General features: G+C 46.1%; 1 protein-coding gene across 3 annotated transcripts; it reads left to right on the top strand.

Annotated features, from left to right (window-relative positions):
* Positions 1-380: 380 nt before the first annotated feature.
* On the top strand, positions 381-17,722 carry KLHDC2 (kelch domain containing 2). 3 transcript variants are annotated; one of them, XM_062635612.1, is made up of 14 exons: positions 382-546; positions 2,120-2,287; positions 3,877-3,956; positions 4,947-5,064; positions 6,417-6,532; positions 7,627-7,708; positions 7,797-7,880; positions 13,111-13,191; positions 13,266-13,324; positions 13,637-13,746; positions 14,217-14,289; positions 15,440-15,527; positions 16,539-16,591; positions 17,375-17,722. In XM_062635612.1, exons 2-14 carry the CDS (start codon positions 2,132-2,134, stop codon positions 17,496-17,498), a joined length of 1,224 nt encoding a protein of 407 aa, XP_062491596.1. In that variant the 5' UTR covers positions 382-546; positions 2,120-2,131; the 3' UTR covers positions 17,499-17,722. The 3 variants fall into 3 exon arrangements, with proteins under 3 accessions (XP_062491597.1, XP_062491596.1, XP_062491595.1); XM_062635611.1 differs by having other exon boundaries at positions 457-479; XM_062635613.1 differs by lacking the exon at positions 2,120-2,287 and having other exon boundaries at positions 381-546.
* The last annotated feature ends 1,012 nt before the right edge of the window (positions 17,723-18,734 follow it).

Raw genomic sequence — 18,734 nt, 5'->3', positions numbered from 1 at the left:
GTTTTGGTTAGTGTCTGAAGTTTTTACAGCCTGCACTGAGGAGAGGGGGTTTTTGAAACAAATTTGTAAAGGGGACTGTTGTGACTGGGTATTGTAGCACAGCTGTAATTTTATATGTGCTGAACTTTGGTATTCCTTCTGTGACTTATTTTAACAGAGGATTTATCGCTCGGTTAATTTCTCTTGACAAAGCACTACGCCACTCGCTGTTGCTCCCGGGGGGTAGGTGCGGCGGACGGGCCCCACCCCTGCCATCTTCCGCCGCAGGCTGGGGGTTACCGTCCCGCTGACGAGCCGCGCAGCACCGCGGTGCCTCGAGTCCCGGCTGCAGACGTGCTCGAGCTCCTCCTGTGAGCGAGCGGAGCTGGCAGCCGCGCTACACAAGCCCCGCGACAGGGCCCCGGCCGGGTCGACGCCTGCGTGGCGTTGCCGGAAGCGGCCGGCAGCGGCGGATGTTGACGCTGCGCGGCCCCGCTGAGGTGAAGTGGGAGGGAAGGAGCGGGTGGCGGCGTCGTCCAGCCTGCAAGCAGCCCGTGTCCCGCCGCGGTAGGGCCCGGGATCGGGATGGGGATGGGGATGAGAGGGGAGGCGGCTCGGCAAGGCGGCAGCGGGCTGTGGGGCGGGGGGGGGCTCAAACCTCGGCAGTAAGCGACAAGGGCTGGAAGGCTGTTAACGGGTCTGCTAAGTGCGGTGGTGGCGCATTGCTGGGCGCAGCGGGGCTGCTGATCGGGTCGGGTCCTGTGTTACGGCTATGTCCCGACATGTAACGTGTATCCGGACTGCCGCAGGAGACCGCGGAGATCTGGCCTGCCGGGCTGTCGTGGGTAGCCGGGGGGAGCTGCAGTGGCTTGTGAGAAGCGTTTCAAGTACGGGACAAAAAAATGGTTAAAAGCGGGCAGTTGTCCCGTGTGTCTTAGGTTGTTAAAAGATAAAAAGTGAAAAATAGGCAATGCTGATCGCTGGGGAGGATGCAGTAAAAATCCGGCTAACTTGAAGCAGACGGATTTCATTGAGGTGTGGCTAAGGCTTTCTAATTTAAACCGTAATTAAAGCTCAAAAATAAACTACCCAGGGTGGTGCAGTGTCTCCATCATCAGAGCGGTTCAAATTAAATGACAAGCGGTCGGGAGCAGTGTAGGTGTCGAGGATTTTGTGCGAGTGCGGGGCTTGATAGTCTCATTAAAGGCCTTTCCACTTCTCTTGCTTTGCCTGGTTGAACAAAACCATTTCTTTGGGCTGTCCAGCTTGCCCGGCCTTTTGATCTCTGCCTGAAAATCTTTGTGTGATGATGGTTTGAGCTCACAGCTGCAGGAAAGCTAAAACAGACAGGCACTTGAGAGTGACTCGTAAGTGGAAGATGACTGGCTTTTCAGGGATCCCCCTGCTCCATTGCAGGTTGAGCATGCAGGCAGCTCCCAGGATGACCTGGCAGGGATGACCAGCATCTCCTGGCTTGATTCCTCCCACAGCTGGGGCTTTGAATTACCGGCAACCTGATGACAGTGTGGCCCTGGGGCTCCTCACGTGCCAGAGCCCTGGCGTGGCGGCTGCTTTTGCCCCTAAGCTGCACAGTGCTCAGCAGCCACAGGCTGAGTGCACATAGCTTATTGTCTTTCCAGGACGCTCTGTGTTTGGTCTTCTGCATGCTGGCATAATTTCGACCACGGGCCTTTGTTTTGTGTTGGGTTTTTTTTCAGCGTAGGTAATATGACCTGCGTTCAACAGCTATGGGAAGACATGTGTGTGGGACACTTGGCTGAAGCAGCCCAAAAGGACTTTGTCTGAAATGCTGCAGGAGTTTTCACTTTTGTGAAAACCATATTTCAAGTTTATTCGAGTGTGGGTTGGTTGGTTTTTTTTGTTATTGACTAATGAATTTATAGATAAGTGTGGTTTTAAAAACAGATAGAGACCTTGGCTCAAATTGGCAACTGAAACTATTATAAATTACACACAGCTGAGGAATCCCCATATGAAACTTTCTTGACCTGTAGGATAACTTATTCCACCAAAACATCACTGTGAAAGAAACAGCAGTCTGTAGTTTACCTTTTTTCCTCTAGTAGTTTCCCCTGATGACTTTTAGAGCCCCATATTATGCGTTATTCTGTGCCCATAGCACTGCATCGAGATGGCTGATGATAACGAAGACCTGCAGGCAGATGAAGAGCTTCCAGCTCCAGCTGAGGACAGCTTTGAGCAGCTGGAGAACGACAGCCCTGCTGAGCGCAGTGGGCATGTGGCAGTCACTGATGGGCGCTGCATGTATGTCTGGGGAGGCTATAAGGTATGCTGTAAGCCGCCTACCACCCACAGTGCTGGTCATTATCTCCCATTAGTTTGGGAGTGACTGTAAAATTATCTCTCCCCTGGAGAAGAAAAGCTACAGTTAACAAATTAGAATATGACATTTAAGAGTTTGAAATACTGAAATAAATCATGTTAAATGTAGATCTTGGCAAATGGTTAACTTGGGTGGAATGAAGGGTGTTGTTTGCCTTTGTCAACTCACATGTCTGTTGGAAGAATCATGGAATCAACTTGGTTGGAAAAGACCTTTAAGATCATCAAGTCCAACCGTTGCCCCAGGACTGCCAAGACTACCACTAAATCGTATCACTGAGTACTACACAGTTTTTGAACTCTTCTAGGGATGGTGATGGCACCACTGCCCTGAGCAGCCTGTTACGCGCTCTGTGAAGAAATGTTTCCTGTTATCCAATTTAAACCTCCCCTGGCACAGATTGAGGCTGTTACTTCTTGTCTTATTGCTTGTTACTTGGGAGAATAAACCAACCCCCACCTCACTACAACCTCCTTTCAGGTAGTTCTAGAGAGCAGTAAGGTCCCCCCTGAGCCTTCTCTTCTCCCTAAGGCTAAACAACCCTACTTCCCTCAACCATTCTTCATCAGACTTGTGCTCTGGGAGCCTTCACCAGCTTTGTTACCCTTTTCTGGACATGCTCCAGCACCTCAATGTCTGTCTTGTAGTGAGGGGCCAAGAGCTGAACACAGTGCTTGAAATGCAGCCTCACCACTGCCAAGTACAGGGAGACAATCACTTCCCTGGCCCTGCTGGCCACACTATTTGATACAGGCCAGAATGCTGCTGGGGCCTTCTTGGCCACCTGGGCAGAAGCTGGATCATTTTCAGTGGCCATCAGTGAGGACCCTTAGGTCCTTTTCCACCAAGCAGCTTTCCAGCCACTCTTCCCCCTGCCCGTAGTGTGGCATGGGGTTGTTGTGGCCCAGATGCAGGACCCAGCACTTTGCCTTGCTGAACCTCAGGAAGGGAATGAAGAGAAGGGAATGCTGTCTGATTTGAAATGCACACCATGCAAAGTGGTGCTTTTATTTACAGCATTATCTGCACAACTGTATATTGCATGTTAGTGCTCACAGGTTGGTTGTTTATCATGATGGGTGTGCATGTACTGCAAGCAGAATTAAGTCATTTTATGATTTTGACACAAATGAAGATGAATTATCAATTAATTTGGCAAATAAATTGGTAGCTCAAGACAAAGCTTTGGTATATTCTGGTGGTGTCATACAGGGGGTGGGAGAATTAAAAAGGAAATTGTAGCTCATTTATACACCTTAGTTATCCTGTTTGGGCTATGAAAAGGAGATTTAACTTCCATTTACTCTGGCTCTGGTGGGAGCTTATCTGTTCCCCAGCAGAAGCTAAAACATACTAATACCTGCTCTCCAAGGGCTGCTGTGCAGGTGAGAGGTACAGAAGTGCGGCAGGCACTGCTCCTGTTGCTTTCTGTTCTGTGATTAGATCTCTGAGAGGGTGTAAACATTCACAGGAGTCTGTAATTCAGTATGTCAGGCATTCCTCTGATGTTGCTTTTCTGGTGTGTTCTGCAGAATGCCCAAGTTAGGGGATTTTATGACTTCTATCTGCCTAGAGATGAAATATGGATCTACAACATGGAAACTGGAAGATGGTACAGTAAATAATTCATTTAATTGTTGATTATATGAGGGGGAAAAAAAAAAAGGATAAATTGTTAGATCAGTATAGAAAGCATGCTGAGGGCCTGAACAGAGAGAATTCCCTGATCAATTTGTTCCCACCTGTAAAATAGTTGTATAAATGTGTAAAGCAACACGTTTTTCATGGGGTGAAGTAGGAGAGGCAGCTTGGACAGGATGTTCAACAGTGTGAAGTGTTTTGGGGTGCCTGGGATAGCACCTGAAAATGGCATTTGTACCACTTTTGATTACAGTGGTATATTGGTGAGGGAATCCATATTGAGTTATTTATTTTTTTGTCCTTTTAAGGAGGAAAAAAAAAAAACACCTTAGATTTTAATACATGTTTTCAAATGTTGATGCAGCCAAAAAAACTACTTTGTCAGCTTAGATCATTGGGAGCCTGAAAGTTGTGTGAAACTTGCATGCCTGATAGAGTGAGAAAAGGGAATCCAGTGCCCCAGTTCCATAGCTAACCAGGGCCTTGATCTGTAAAGCCAAGTCCCCTCTGTGCTTTGCAGCGCATGGTTTCAGCAGTGCTTCCAGTTCTCGTTGTGGTTAGGAAGAGCCTGGGATAGGGGCTGGAAGTTTATCTTTGTGGTTACCATGTTTACAAACATTAAAAATCCAGTAGCAAAATGGAAACTTTCAGTTTGAACAGGGGCATCCTCTTTGCCTGAGAATCTTTTGGGGGATTTTGAATGTGCAAGGCATACCAAAGCCCTGAACAGGGCAGTTGGAGCTCCTCCCCCACAAAACATGTAGTAATTACATTGCCTTTTCCCACCTCCTTCATCATACTAGGTCAGTGTTGGGAATTGTCTGCAAAGAACTCAGAACTAAGTGGTCTGCAGTGTCCTACTGTAACTAAAAACATACTGGTAGTGTTATAAAAGTTCCCCCCAGATAAAATGATTGCTGTTTGTTTTTATCAGGTAAAATAGTTTAAACTGTTCTTCTAGGAAGAAGAGTAAAACAGAAGGAGATGTTCCTCCTTCCATGTCTGGAAGTTGTGCCGTGTGTGTAGACAGAGTGGTGTACCTCTTTGGAGGACATCACGCACGTGGCAATACAAACAAGGTGAGTTATTTAAAGATAAACCCCTCCTCACAAGTAAGTTCCTCCTCATTAGCTTTTGTTCCCATTTTTTTTCCAAACAGAGGTGGCCTTTTCAGTTAGTTAAAATCCATCCAAAGCAAGAAATTTATAATCTTAACGGAAACATTTTTTACCAAATGACTGGACAGTTGGGTCTTGTTGCAGAGCTTAAACGTTAATAGCAGGGGATGCTGAGCATATATCCAGTCACTGTCCTCCCTGGCTTCTGCAGCATGATAGTTTCATCTACTGGTGGTATCTCTAGTTCTTGGAGGCAGATAATGAGCCTTCTCATCCTGTCAGCAGCTTCCCCAGATGTAAACTAATAGAAGCTGTATTCTTTTTGTGGTTGCCTAAGAGGTTTTGATTTAAAAAACCACAGTACTAACTGCTTGGATTTATTTTATTTTCCATGCAGGTGATTAACTGGCTGACTTTTATCATTTCAGTGTATTAACTTCTCTGGTCAGATAATATGACATTTGTATAACAGGTCAGCCTTCAGCTGTGCATCATTTCATGAGGATTGTACTCTGGTAGCTTTACACTGCTGAAGAAATACCATGACCTACTAGTTATTTTGATTGCAGTTGTTCTTGTGCAATTCACACTATAAACTGTATTGCATTGGCACTTTTGAGTTTACTTCTTTTGAAAGACGGGAATTTCCAAAGCTCAACAAAATAGTATGAGGCAGTGATCTGTAACTGGTCTGTAGTTTGAAATGTTATTCTCTGGAGTCTCTGATAATATTTTCTGATGTTCTAGAAGTGTGGTTTAAATTAAATAGTTCTGGCCTTGCTCTTAAATATAAACTGAAAGTAGCTTGATGCAGTGCCTGCAAACAGTCTGAAACGAGCTACATTTAGAAAGTGTGACTTGCTTCCTTCCTGCTGTCGTATTCTTACATTTCAGTTATTTTATATATGTATTTTATATCAGCTGTTTTGCTCCATGTAAAATGATGTAACACGCAGAGATGATACAATTAAAACCACATTTTTTTAACCAGATTTTGTAGTTGTAAGACAAGTGCTACTTTGTACACATGTTCATTGTATCCCATGTCCGGTTTTGGATGGTAAAACCCGATGTCCATAGCCCTGTTACTTCTATAAAGTGTTGGGGGCTTGAGTCTGCGAAAAGATAAGGGTTTTTGGATCCATATTTTGTTCCAAATGTTATCAGTGCTCTGTGCAGCTAGGAAAAGAACTTTTAATTTATATAATTATATACCAGTACATGCTAATTAAAAGTTAGTATTTTAACATCAGTCAGATTAAAGCTTTAAGCTAACTGTGTGTGTAAAAAAAAATTCTTTCTGTTTTCCACAGTTCTACATGTTAAATTCCAGATCCACGGACAAAGTGCTGCAGTGGGTCAGAGTAGAGTGTCAGGGGGTACCCCCTTCTTCAAAGGACAAACTTGGCGTTTGGGTTTACAAAAACAAGTAAGGCTCCACTAGCAAAGTCATCACAGCTGTACTTGCATGCGTAGTTGCTTTTAATTGCTCTTAGTTTTGTCACTGTCATGTCTTTGTGTGAGCAAGAGCTGCAGAAGCACTTGTCTGCAGCACATGCTTCAGGAAGATGCTGGATTTCTTCCCCGACCAGCCTCTTTAAACTGTTGCATCCTTTAATGGTTAATACGCAAAAACCCTCACTCACAGTTTGGGTATGTGTAAGCTGCAGAGTCTCTGTGTGAGTCACAGTCCAAACTGTAGGCTTTTCCCAGCAAATCTTCCACAGCACATTCTCAGTACATTGCTTTAAAGTCACTGCCTTGTATCAGCGTCATTCCTCTTGGCAATTGCATCTGGAATTACTCTTCACAGAATCCTGTTCTAGGATTTCCCATGTCACACACGATGCAGTCTTTTGGTCGCGTCTTACAGGACAGCTTGCATTTCTCTGATGATTGAAGAGCAGGAAGCCATCTTTATCTCAAAATTGCATGTGGCTCTTTCAGCAATGCACATGCTTAATTCAGTGCGTTTTGTGCTGGTTGCACAAAACAAGAAATGTGTTAGATGAGTTGCTGTGGATGTTACCTACTCCAGCCCTGCCCTGCCAAGCACACACCTCCATAGTGACCATGCCTAAGTGTAATGCTTTCCCTTTGCTTCTTATGAGGGGTGTCTGTGAACACTGTGGGTTTAGGGAATACGGGCAGAGAGCTTGGAAAGGGTGCAGTTGGGAAGCAACAGTAATAAACCCCTGTAGTTGCTGTGTGGGAGCCCTGGCTGAAGATCAGAAACCAGCCAGCAGGCCTGGTAGCTTCACATGTTTGGAACCAGAGCAAAGCTTGGAAGCCTGAGGCTGGGGAAACAGCTGTAAAGGGATTTATTGTGGGTGGTAGGGTCGATTAGGCAAGAAACAGGGCCCCACACCTGGAAAACCTACGTGGCAGACATAGTGGAAGTAATGAAGCTAAAGGAGCTTCCCTGGTTTTCCTGTCTTCTCTTAGAGCACAACCTTTACAGAACTTTTAACTTGTAGCAACAGATGTAGTAGCATTTCTAATTGGATTCATGTTTTGTTGCAGGCTAATATTTTTTGGAGGCTATGGTTACTTTCCTGAAGGGAAACAACGGGGAACTTTTGAATTCGATGAAACCTCTTTTTGGGTAGGTAAACCTGGAAATAATTTCTATTTAAACTTTAATATTTAATTAGTGCTTATTAAAACTTGTTGCTTATTTAATATTTTTAAAGAATTCAGGTCTTCCTAGAGGGTGGAACGACCATGTGCATGTTTTGGACACTGAAACTTTTACTTGGAGCCAGCCTATAACTACGGTAATTATTAATCTTGTATTAGTTAATCAAGTCTTACAACCCGTCAGAGCATTCTGCGCCTTATTTCTTGCAGTATCCTGTGAAAATAGGCACAGCTCTGCTAGGCCTAGGTTCACTGCTTTAATTTGTGTCAAGTGAGAGCAGCATGCTGATAAAATGGTCTCTTCATGTAGCTGTGCAGGGTTTGTTGTGGCCTGTCCCAGCCACAACGACTTTGGGCTACAAATGCAGTGTGAAGCTGTCTTAACCTGTTGTATCTCATTGTGGGGGTACTGTCTCTAGTCTATATCTCCCTGGCATTATTTGGAAGGTGTGATTACCTGTTCATCTCAAAATATATTTCTCCTTCTTTCCTCTTCCACCCTGCAGTTGTGTTGACAGGTTGCCCGTGTGTTAACTGCCGAATATTTACTTGTCAGGTGCTCTGTGATCCTGCCTTCTTTGGAATATAAACTAGTCCCTGAATGCCAGAAGCTGGTGAGGCACTGGAACAGGTTGCCCAAAAAAGTGGTGACTGCCCCATCCCTGGCAGTGTTGAAGGCCAGGTTGTACAGAGCCTTGGGTGACATGGTCTAGTGTGAAGCATCCCTGCCGGTGGCAGGGGGTTTGGAACTATATGGTCCTTTCCAACCCTAACCGTTCTGTGATTCTATGGAAGAACTCTCTGAAATACATAGTGCTAGCTAGCAGGAGAATGTGAGAAATGCCTTGCAGGTCATCGAATCCTAGAATCAACTAGGTTGGAAAAGACCTTTAAGATCAAGTCCAACCTTTACACTAGGACTGCCAAGCCCACCTCATTGTGTCATGAGACGTCTGACAACTCCACAAGCAGGCCATGTGGAGCTGATCTTGTCTCAGTGATGCTTGCTCAGTGTGTTTTTTTCCATGGGATGAATCACAGGCCACTCGCCATGGCTGGTGGGAAGCAGCACTGCTGGCTCATGCTGCACTGGTTTGCCTCCTGAGACCTGCAGTCTGTCTGATCCAAACAGGAGATGAAGCTTAGGACTCTGTGACTAGGGCTCTCTTTCCTTCTTGTGCTTCCTGAGCAAGTTATCTTAATTCTGTTATTAAGGGAATTATTTTTTTACATATGTAAGTATATATATAATATATATATATATATACCTTGATATCTTGTCAGCGCTGTGGGACTGTTCATTTCTTTCCTGAATATGGACTGGGTGAGGTGCCATCAGCCAGTGTTTGCAGTGTTACATGTAACATGCTTGTAGGGGAAGGGATGTTAAGAAAGTGTTTGAAACACTGTTGGTAGAACTAGCATTGGAAACATCCTCTCAAAATAAAAGTCACGTGCTGCCTATTCAGTATTCCTGAACATGCTCAGAGGGCTGGAGCATCTCTCCTGTAGAGACGAGCTGAGAGAGCTGGGGTTGTTCAGCTTGGAGAAGAGAAGCAGCCTTCCGTTACCTAAAAGGGCCAACTAGAAGTCTGGAGAGGGACTTCTGACATTTAGGGATACGACAGGAGTGAATGGCTTTAAATTGACAGAGGGGAAATTTAGGTTACATATTAGGCAGAAGTTCCTCCCTGTGAGGGTGGTGAAGTGCTGGCACAGGTTGCCCAGGGAAGCTGTGGCTGCTGCATCCCTGGCAGTGTTCAGGGCCAGGTTGGACAGGGCTTGGAGCAACCTGGTCTAGTGGCAGGTGTCCCTGCCTGTGGCAGGGGTTGGAACTGGATGAGCTTTAAGGTCCTTTCCAACCCAAACCATTCTGTGAGTCTGTGATTCTTGAGGCCATTTAGACTTAAACCATTTTTTTTACCTAGATCTTCTCTCCAAACTTGCCTTTTATTTTGATATGTTTCTCTTCATCTTTTTTCCTGTTGACTTGCTTGCTTTCATGCTTCAGTGGTATTGTGCTTGCAGGGAGCTCAAGAAAATGAAGTGTGTTGTTTCCTGACGTCCTCATTGTAATGTGATGGTTTGGTACATTTCACAGAATCATAGAATCATAGAATAGTTAGGGTTGGAAAGGACCTTAAGATCATCTAGTTCCAACCCCCTGCCATGGGCAGGGACACCTCCCACTAAACCATGTCACCCAAGGCTTTGTCCAGCCTGGTCTTGATCACTGCCAGGGATGGAGCATTCGCAATCTCCCTGGGCAACCCATTCCAGTGCCTCACCACCCTAACAGTAAAGAACTTATTCCTTATATCCAATCTAAACTTCCCCTGTTTCAGTTTTAAGCCATTACCCCCTGTCCTGTCACTACAGTCCCTAATGAAGAGTCCCTCCCCAGCATCCCTATAGCCCCCCTTCAGATACTGGAAGGCTGCTACAAGGTCTCCATGCAGCCTTCTCTTCTCCAGGCTGAGAACTTTCCAGCCTGTGTTCAGACGGGAGATGCTGAGAACAGCCCCAACTTTCTCAGCCTGTCTTCATACGGGAGGTGCTCCAGTCCCCTGATCATCCTTGTGGCCCTTCTCTGGACTTGTTCCAGCAGTTCCATATCCTTTTTATGTTGAGGACACCAGAACTGCACACAATACTCCAGGTGAGGTCTCACGAGAGCAGAGTAAAGGGGTAGGATCACTTCCTTCGACCTGCTGGTCACGCTCCTTTTGATGCAGCCCAGGATACGGTTGGCTTTCTGGGCTGCGAATGCACACTGAAGCCTGCTCATGTTCAGTTTCTCATGGACCGACACCCCCAAGTCCTTCTCTGCAGGGCTGCTCTGAATCTCTTCTCTGCCCAACCTGTAGCTGTGCCTGGGATTGCTCCCACCCAGGTGTAGGACCTTGCACTTGTCATGGTTAAACTTCATGAGGTTGGCATCAGCCCACCTCACAAGCATCACCATCAAGGTCCCTCTGGATGGCATTCCTTCTCTCCAGCATATCAACCGAACCACACAGCTTGGTGTCATCGGCAAACTTGCTGAGGGCGCACTCAATCCCACTGTCCATGTCAGCAACAAAGATGTTGAACAAGACCGGTCCCAACACCGACCCCTGAGGGACACCACTCGTTACTGGTCTCCAGCCGGACATTGAGCCATTGACCACAGCTCTTTGTGTGCGGCCATCCAGCCAGTTCTTTATCCACCGAGTGGTCCATCCATCAAATTAACGCTTTACACAAGTCCAGGTAGATGACATCAACTGCTCTACCCCTGTCCATCAGTTCTGCAGCCCCATCGTAGAAGGCCACCAAATTGGTCAGGCAGGATTTCCCCTTAGTGAAGCCATGCTGGCTGTCACCAAGCACCTTGTTGATTTTCATGTGCCTTAGCATGCCTTCCAGGGGAATCTGCTCCAAGATTTTGCCAGGCACAGAGGTGAGACTGACTGCTCTGTAATTCCCCGGGTCATCTGTTTTCCCCTTCTTGAAAATGGGGGTTATATTTCCCTTTTTCCAGTCATCGGGAACTTCACCTGACTGCCAGGATTTTTCAGATATGATGGCCAGCGGCTTCACAACTTCATTTGCCAGCTTCTTCAGGACCTCCGGATGGATTTCATCAGGTCCCATGGACTTGAGCATGTTCAGGTTTTTAAGTTGGTCTCGAACCAGATCCTCTCCTACAGTGGGCCCAAGGTCTTCATTCTCACAGTCCCTGCATCTGCCTTCCAAGACTTGGGTGGTTTGGTCAGAGCCTTTGCCAGTGAAGTCCAAGGCAAAGAAGTCATTCAGAACCTCAGCCTTCTCCAAATCCTGTGTAGGCAGTTCTCCTGAGAGCTTCCAGAGGGGCCTACGTTGTCCCTAGTCTGTTTTTTATTCGCTGCGTACGTACAGAATCCCTTCCCGTTATCCTTAACATCCCTAGCCAAGCTTAATTCTAACTGGGCTTCAGCTTTCCTAACCTGGCCCCTAGCTTCCTGGACATCCTTGTATTCTTCCCAGGCCACCTGTCCTTGCTTCCACCTTTTATAAGCCTATTTTTTCCTTCAAATTTTTCTCAGCAGCTCCTTATCCATCCAAGGAGGTCTCCTGGCCCTCCTGCTGCACTTCCTTCTGGTTGGGATGCAACACTCCTGAGCTTGTAGCAGGTGATCCTTGAGTCTTGGGCCCCCCTGCCCTTTAGGGCTATATCCCATGGAACCTTACTAAGCAGGTTCCTGAAGAGGCCAAAGTCTGCTCTTTTGAAGTCCAGGGCAGTGAGCTTGCTGCACACTCTTCTCACTGTCCTGAGGATCTCAAATTCAAGCATCTCATGATCGCTGCATCCAAGGCTGCCCTGAAGAGTCACATTTCCAACGAGCCCTTCCCTGTTGGTGAGCACGAGGTCAAGCATGGCACCTCTCCTTGTCGGCTCCTCTATTACTTGCAGAAGGAAGTTGTCTTCCACACAATTGAGGAACCTCCTGGATTGCTTGTGCCGGGCAGTACCGTCCTTCCAACAGATGTCAGGGTGGTTGAAGTCTCCCATGAGAACAAGGGCCTGTGAGCATGAGGCTTTTCCTATCTGTCTGTAGAGTGCTTCATCTGCAGGTTTCTCTTGATCCAGGCGGTCTGCAACAGATGGGAGCTGAATTGTGGTTGAAACAAAACACCCTGTCATTGCAAATATACACCATTTGAAGTGTCCCAGAAGTGTTCAGGAACAGGCAAATGGAGTGACATTGCCATAGAATTGGAGGAAGTTAAATTTGAGATAAGTTACTCCTCATTCAGATTACCAAAGAATTCTTTTGTCTTGCTATCTAAAGATCTCAAATATTTTAGAAGTAACTCAAGAAAAATACTGTGTAGCGATTTATTGTGTCATTTTCTCGCAGTCTGTTAACTGTGACTGACTGAACCCTGTTCCAAAAGCAAAATTAATACCTCGACACTTAAAGAGGAAAAATAAAATCCCATTTCCCATGAGTTTTCTGATCTTCCATCCATCAAAAAAAAGCAAGTTTCTGCACACAGAATGACTTATTAGATGGTTTTTCACTCTCTTCTTGGCCTTATGTCTGACTTTAGTTCAGCCTTTCATCCCTCGGGTGGCTGGTTGTGGAGCTCTGAGACCTTCCTTTGCCTTGCTCGCCATGGCCAGGTGATCTCTCCAGGGAGCCTGAGAGGAGCCTGAGCCCTCCGTGTCTGCTGCTGTCTGCTGCTGTCCGCTGTCTCCCAGGGTGCCTGGCATGGCATGTGATGGGTTTCTTCAGCCCAGCTCCTCTTGATTCCATCTACTGCAGGTTTCTGATGAAATGGCATTTTCTTTCTTATGTATCAAATAAATTTACCTTCTTATTTCATGTTTTGTTTTCCCAGGGTAAAACTCCATCACCACGAGCAGCTCACGCCTGTGCTACAGTTGGGAACAGAGGCTATGTGTTTGGTGGCAGATACAGGGTAAGCCCTAACCCAGTTACTGATGTGTTACTGAAACGTAAGCAGTGTTTCAGCTGTGGTCTGCTTTATTGTAGGAATCCAGAATGAACGATCTTTACTATCTGAATTTGGATACGTGGGAGTGGAATGAAATGTAGGTACTAAAACTTGAGTTAATTTGTTTGTAAAGCAACATGAAGGTGCCATTTTTACTCACTTCTAATCAATCTAGTTAAATGTGATAAACTCAGGTAGAACTGATCCTGCTGATGAGGCTGTCAGGCTTTTTTAAGTATTAATGGGGGTAAAATTCTTTTAGTGTATCTAAAGACATTAAACTCATAAAACATGAGCATGGTGTGAAGCTGCATCCTTGAAATATCTGAAACATAATCAGAGCAGAAAGGAGCAGCAGTATTTTATTGTAGCACATACATGTAATTTATGGTGCTTTTATTAAATGCAGAATCACACAAGGCATTTGCCCAGTTGGCCGATCATGGCATTCTTTAACACCAATTTCCTCGGATCACCTCTTTCTCTTTGGAGGATTCACCACTGACAAGCAGCCGTTAAGTAAGTTGTTCCAAAAGGATTTTGTGTTGTCTTTGTGTATGTGAGCAGTTGTGCATAGTAGCTGAATTACTGCCTTGTCACCTTGAATTCTTGCTGAATTCCTCACATCCACTTGTTATCCAGCTCCTTGCTGTCAACAGTTCATTTCACAGAGCAGGAGTCACTGAGTGTGCTGAAACATTATTATATATAGGAATTCATCTGCTCTAAAATTGTATCTAATGCAAATTACTGTTAGTAAGAGCTTTACAGTTCTCCGTTTTCCCTTCTGACTTCTCTCCCATAAACCACTATTAAGCGCCTGTTTTCAAACAGGTAGCCCACTATTTTGTATGTTTTTTCCTAAAATACTTTCTTTTGTTCTTTAAGAACAAAAATGGACTGTGTTGCACCAGAGTACATGTTACTTGCCGCAAACATGAAAGAACTAACAGAATGCTGTTTGTGTTTGGGGTTTTGCTTGTTTTCAGGTGATGCTTGGATATACTGCATCAGCAAGAATGAGTGGGTACAGTTTGAGCATAACTACTCCGAAAAACCAAGGTACAGTAGACAATCCCCTGGAAACTTACTGAAAGAGAGTGAGGAAGCATGTAATGTTGGCTGTCAAAGAGAGGACACATGTTCCTTTTCACAGCACTCATTGTTCTTAACAACACAATACTAATGCTCGTATCTGCCCCAGAAGTGCAGGTATGTTGGTTGTATGCAGGTTGTATTTTGTGCACATAAAATACAAGATGAATACTGCTATAGGGCTGGTGCTGGCAGTAGTGTGTAGCTCAGTGTTTGTGCAGTAGCAAGAAACAAAGGGATTTAGGGGCTAATCTCTGCTGCCAAGGCCTCTGAGTTGTTCCATCTAACTGGAACCCGTGTGTTCTTGCTCTGCCTGCAAACTGGACATGGGCAGGTGTCATTATTTTTAGCATCCTTGTTAGAGGCTAATCCTGTGCATGCCCAGGATGTTTTTGTCTTCCTGCTGAGTAAATGAGAGATGATGACCTGCAGTTTAAAACCATCAAACTTACTGTGATGCACGTATGTGGCATGGAAAACACTCACGTCATGTGAGTTACTGTGAAGGTTTGAGGAAGTGTTCTGATCAAGGTTAACTGGGTTAAAGCACTGACACTTCCTGGTCTGCCTGCTTTGGCCTTGCTCTGGCTGCTGGCAGGGATGAGGAGGGGTCTGTTTTCCTGGACAGTAACAAGGTTGAGCTGCTGCCCCCACACCTGCCCTTCCCCTCTTTGGAACAGTGGGATGGTGCCGTGTTGTTACTGAGCATATGTACAAAATTAGTTCTTTCCCAAGTCTTAGGAGAGCATTACAAAATCTGACTGATCCTGCTCGCTCTGTCTTCTGGCTCAAGTGGGACATGAAAATGAAGTTTGCACCAGCAGCTCATCGCAGCCATCCTGTAGAAGCCACAGGACCGCTGCTGTCATGCATGCCTGCACTGGCAAGCGCATGCTGCTGAGCGTCACAGCCCAGCTCAAACCAGAACACGTTATATAACCCGTGTTTTGCTGACCACTGTTCTTTCTCCAAACATAAACTCCTGTTGAATTAGTCACGTCTCCGGTGCACTGGTGGAAGGGCAACCTCACATGTTAACTTTAACTACAAATCCTACGCAGGCATTGTTGGGTGGGGTTGATTTTTGCCTTAATGCAGTCCTGACCTCTGCTTCTAGGTTGTGGCATACTGCTTGTGCAAGCGAAGAGGGAGAGGTGATCATCTTTGGGGGCTGTGCGAACAACTTACTTGCCCATTCAAAAGCTGTAAGTTTATTTTGAGCTTTCCCTTCCTGTGCAGCCTGGTCCTGCCCGCAGGAGCTGCAGTCTTACCACTGCAGCAAGTGTAAAAGGCTTGCAGTCAGCCGCATGATCTTGTGAGGACTTACAAAAGTGCATAAACGGAGCTTGAAAGGAAAATGTTTTTCTGCTTTTCTAGCAACCACATCATTATTTAAACAAACCATGACTTACTTTCCCTCCTACCTCCCAACTACATCTTCAGCTTTGCCCTGTGCTTCTCATGTGAGTGTTTTCAGGGACCCCCTCCCAAGGTAATTTCTTCAGTGCGCTGCATGCAGAGAGGCCTGGTGGGGGAGAAACAGCCTGAAGAGAAGGGGACTCTTCAGCCAGGCTGGGACTGTCCTGAGATCGTGGAAACACCAGCTGGCTAGAGAGGGAGGCTGGGAATGAGTGTGCCAGCACCTTGCAGTGTATGTAGCAGTGTGCATCAGCTGGAGTAGGCAGGTGGCAAACAGCAGTGGTGCAACACCTCCTCCTGTGCTGGCAGCACTGCTGTGGCACGTGATAGGTTTATGTGCATTCAGGGAGCAGGCACAACCATTTAAAAATGCCAAAACCATTGACTTCTGAGCCCGATACAGTCCCCGTCTCTAAAGTCCCTCTGTGCAATTCCATGAAGACTTGGAAACTGGCCACAGTGTTCCCATTCTCTCCCAGCACAAGTTGAAGCTGCACAGGGAGAGTGTCTGACTCTGGCCCCTTTGTGCATCCACTCTCCTCCGGTTGTCTGTATGAGGCAGCCTAGATATGTTTTTTTATTCACCTGTAGTTCCCCTAGTGCCTTTATCTTCCCATATAGCAGTGAGCAGTTCTGCACTCGGCTTGTCTGCTGCCTCTGCGATCTGTGTAAAGCCCACTGCGTGCCCCATTGCCTCCCTTTCCAGGGTCTGTTTGTGTGAGCCTCATTTGTTTTGGCTCCTGCTGTAGTGATGTGAATCCACATAACCAAACTGTTTCTCTCCCTCCCACCCCCAGGCTCACAGTAATGAAATACTTGTGTTTTCCCTACAACCACGATCTCTTGTAAGGTAAGTGTCATGGTTTAAACCTAGCCAGCAGCTCAGTACCATGCAGCTGTTTGCTCACACCCTCCCCTTTACCCCCGTCCTGGGTGGGATGGGAGAATTGGAAGAATGTAAAACCCACAGGTTGTGTCAGGTGTGCTGTCTCTGCTCCCTCCCAGCTTCTCATGTTCCCCCCTCACTGGCAGAACATGAGAAACTGAAAAGTCCATGATCAGGGTAAGCATTATTTATCAACAACTAAAACCTTGGTGTGTTAGCATAGAATCATAGAATAGTTAGAGCTGGAAAGGACCTTAAGATCATCTAGTTCCAACCCCCCCTGCCATGGGCAGGGACACCTCACACTAAACCATGTCACCCAAGGCTTCATCCAACCTGGCCATGAACACCACCAGGGATGGACCATTATCCAGCATTATTCTCAAACTAAAGCCAAAACACAGCACTGCACCAGCTACTAGGAAGAAAACTAACTCTATCCCAGCTGAAACCAGGACAGTAAGAAAGCAAGACTTTAACATTAAACTGTCCTGTCTCCATCCAAGCCAGGTAGCGCAGGATTACTGCCTGTTTCTTGCATTCCTGCAATACTTAAAAAAGATTTCTTCCTCTAAAGCATGCTGAAAGGACAGCAGCCAGTTAGGAGCAGGCAGAGCAGGATGTCTTTCAGGAGCACACATGCGGCACTAATGACAAGAACAAGCCCTCATTAAACAGCTGTAAAGAATGAGCTTACCTTGCAGCCCTTGGTCACACTAACTGTGGCTGTGTCTTCCCTCTCCCAAGGCTGTGCCTCGAAGCAGTCATTTGTTTTAAGGAGATGCTGGCCAGTTCCTGGAATTGCCTCCCCAAGCACTTACTGCACAGCGTCAACCAGCGGTTTGGCAGCAACAACACCTCGGGCTCCTGAGCCCTCTGCAGACGTTGCTGACCAAGCTGTGTGTGGATGAGCAGCTCAAAGATGTAATAATTCTACCAAGTGTGGCAAACATTAAACTTGTATAGATTAAGTATCTTGAAGTGTGTTGTGTATTGTCATAGATAGTTGCTTCTTACCTTTTAAGTTGCATGTGAATGGCCTAGAGAGAACCTATTTTTGTGTAAAGATGTTTGCAATAAATGTATTTAATGCAAGTGGAGGTGTACCCTGTGCTTAAGCTAAAACTAGTTCTGGGTTTGTCCACTTGAAGTATGTTTGAGGGCCAGGCCCAAGTGAGAAGATGGGGTGTGCACATGTGGAAACTTGTTACAGGGTCCCTAGTTAGGGACCCAAGGACACCACTGGTTGTGCAGGAATTTCTGAGGCACACCATGACTGGTGGAGTTTTGCTTTAGTCTAGGCTGAAGATTGCAGTCCTGGCTTAGTCTTCAGTGTTAGGAAACTGCTTAATATTTTTGCCACAAATGCTTAAAGTCAGAGAAACAGAATTTGGAAATTGTATGTTGTCAGAGTTGATAGAACTGTCATAAACCTTGAGATGTTGGAACTAGATGATCTTGAGGTCCTTTCCAACCCTAACTATTCTATGATTCTATGTTAAAGCACCACTACTATGCTTGGTTGTAGTTTGGTATTTTTGGAACTCTTTGTTGTGGAACTTCAGTTGTGAACCTTAGGTAGCAGATATTCTGCCCTGAGAAGTGTAAGGCTTGAAGTGAAAGTGCCTGAGTCTGTTACTGGCTGCAGCCATGACCTGTGGAGCTCACCTGCAACTGGGACAGCCCAACAGACTTCAGTTGTGTAGAGGGACACTGAAAGTGGCTGTGGAGTGGGGTCAGCGCCTGCATTTGCCAGTGCGGTTCTGTCTGTCAGGAGCTCCAGGAGGTGACAGGGGAACAAGGAACAGGCTGTGCGCTGCTGTGGGGAAGGAGAACGATTGCAATCAATCATGTTTAAGCTGTCCTCAAAAAGAAATAATTAATTAAAACCTTTGACTTGTAGAAGAAAGTAATTCCTGTCCTGTAATTCCTGCGCTCGGTTCTTGTGTAGGCTTGAGCTGTTTTAAGTGTTCAGGGTGTTGCAGACTGTCAGACAAGCTGCAGCACCCTGCACAAGTCTGTTTCACACCTTATGGGGGGGGTGCTGATACAGCACACAGGCTTTATGCTGATCTTCCAGCTCTAGCTCTTCTTCCCCACCTCTTCC

Source organism: Pezoporus occidentalis, unplaced genomic scaffold (assembly GCF_034315485.1).
Source record: "Pezoporus occidentalis ecotype Australia unplaced genomic scaffold, CSIRO_AGI_Poc_V1 ctg46, whole genome shotgun sequence".
In the NCBI taxonomy this organism is placed as follows: Eukaryota; Metazoa; Chordata; class Aves; order Psittaciformes; family Psittacidae; genus Pezoporus; species Pezoporus occidentalis.
This window is presented reverse-complemented; position numbering and strand designations above follow the sequence as displayed.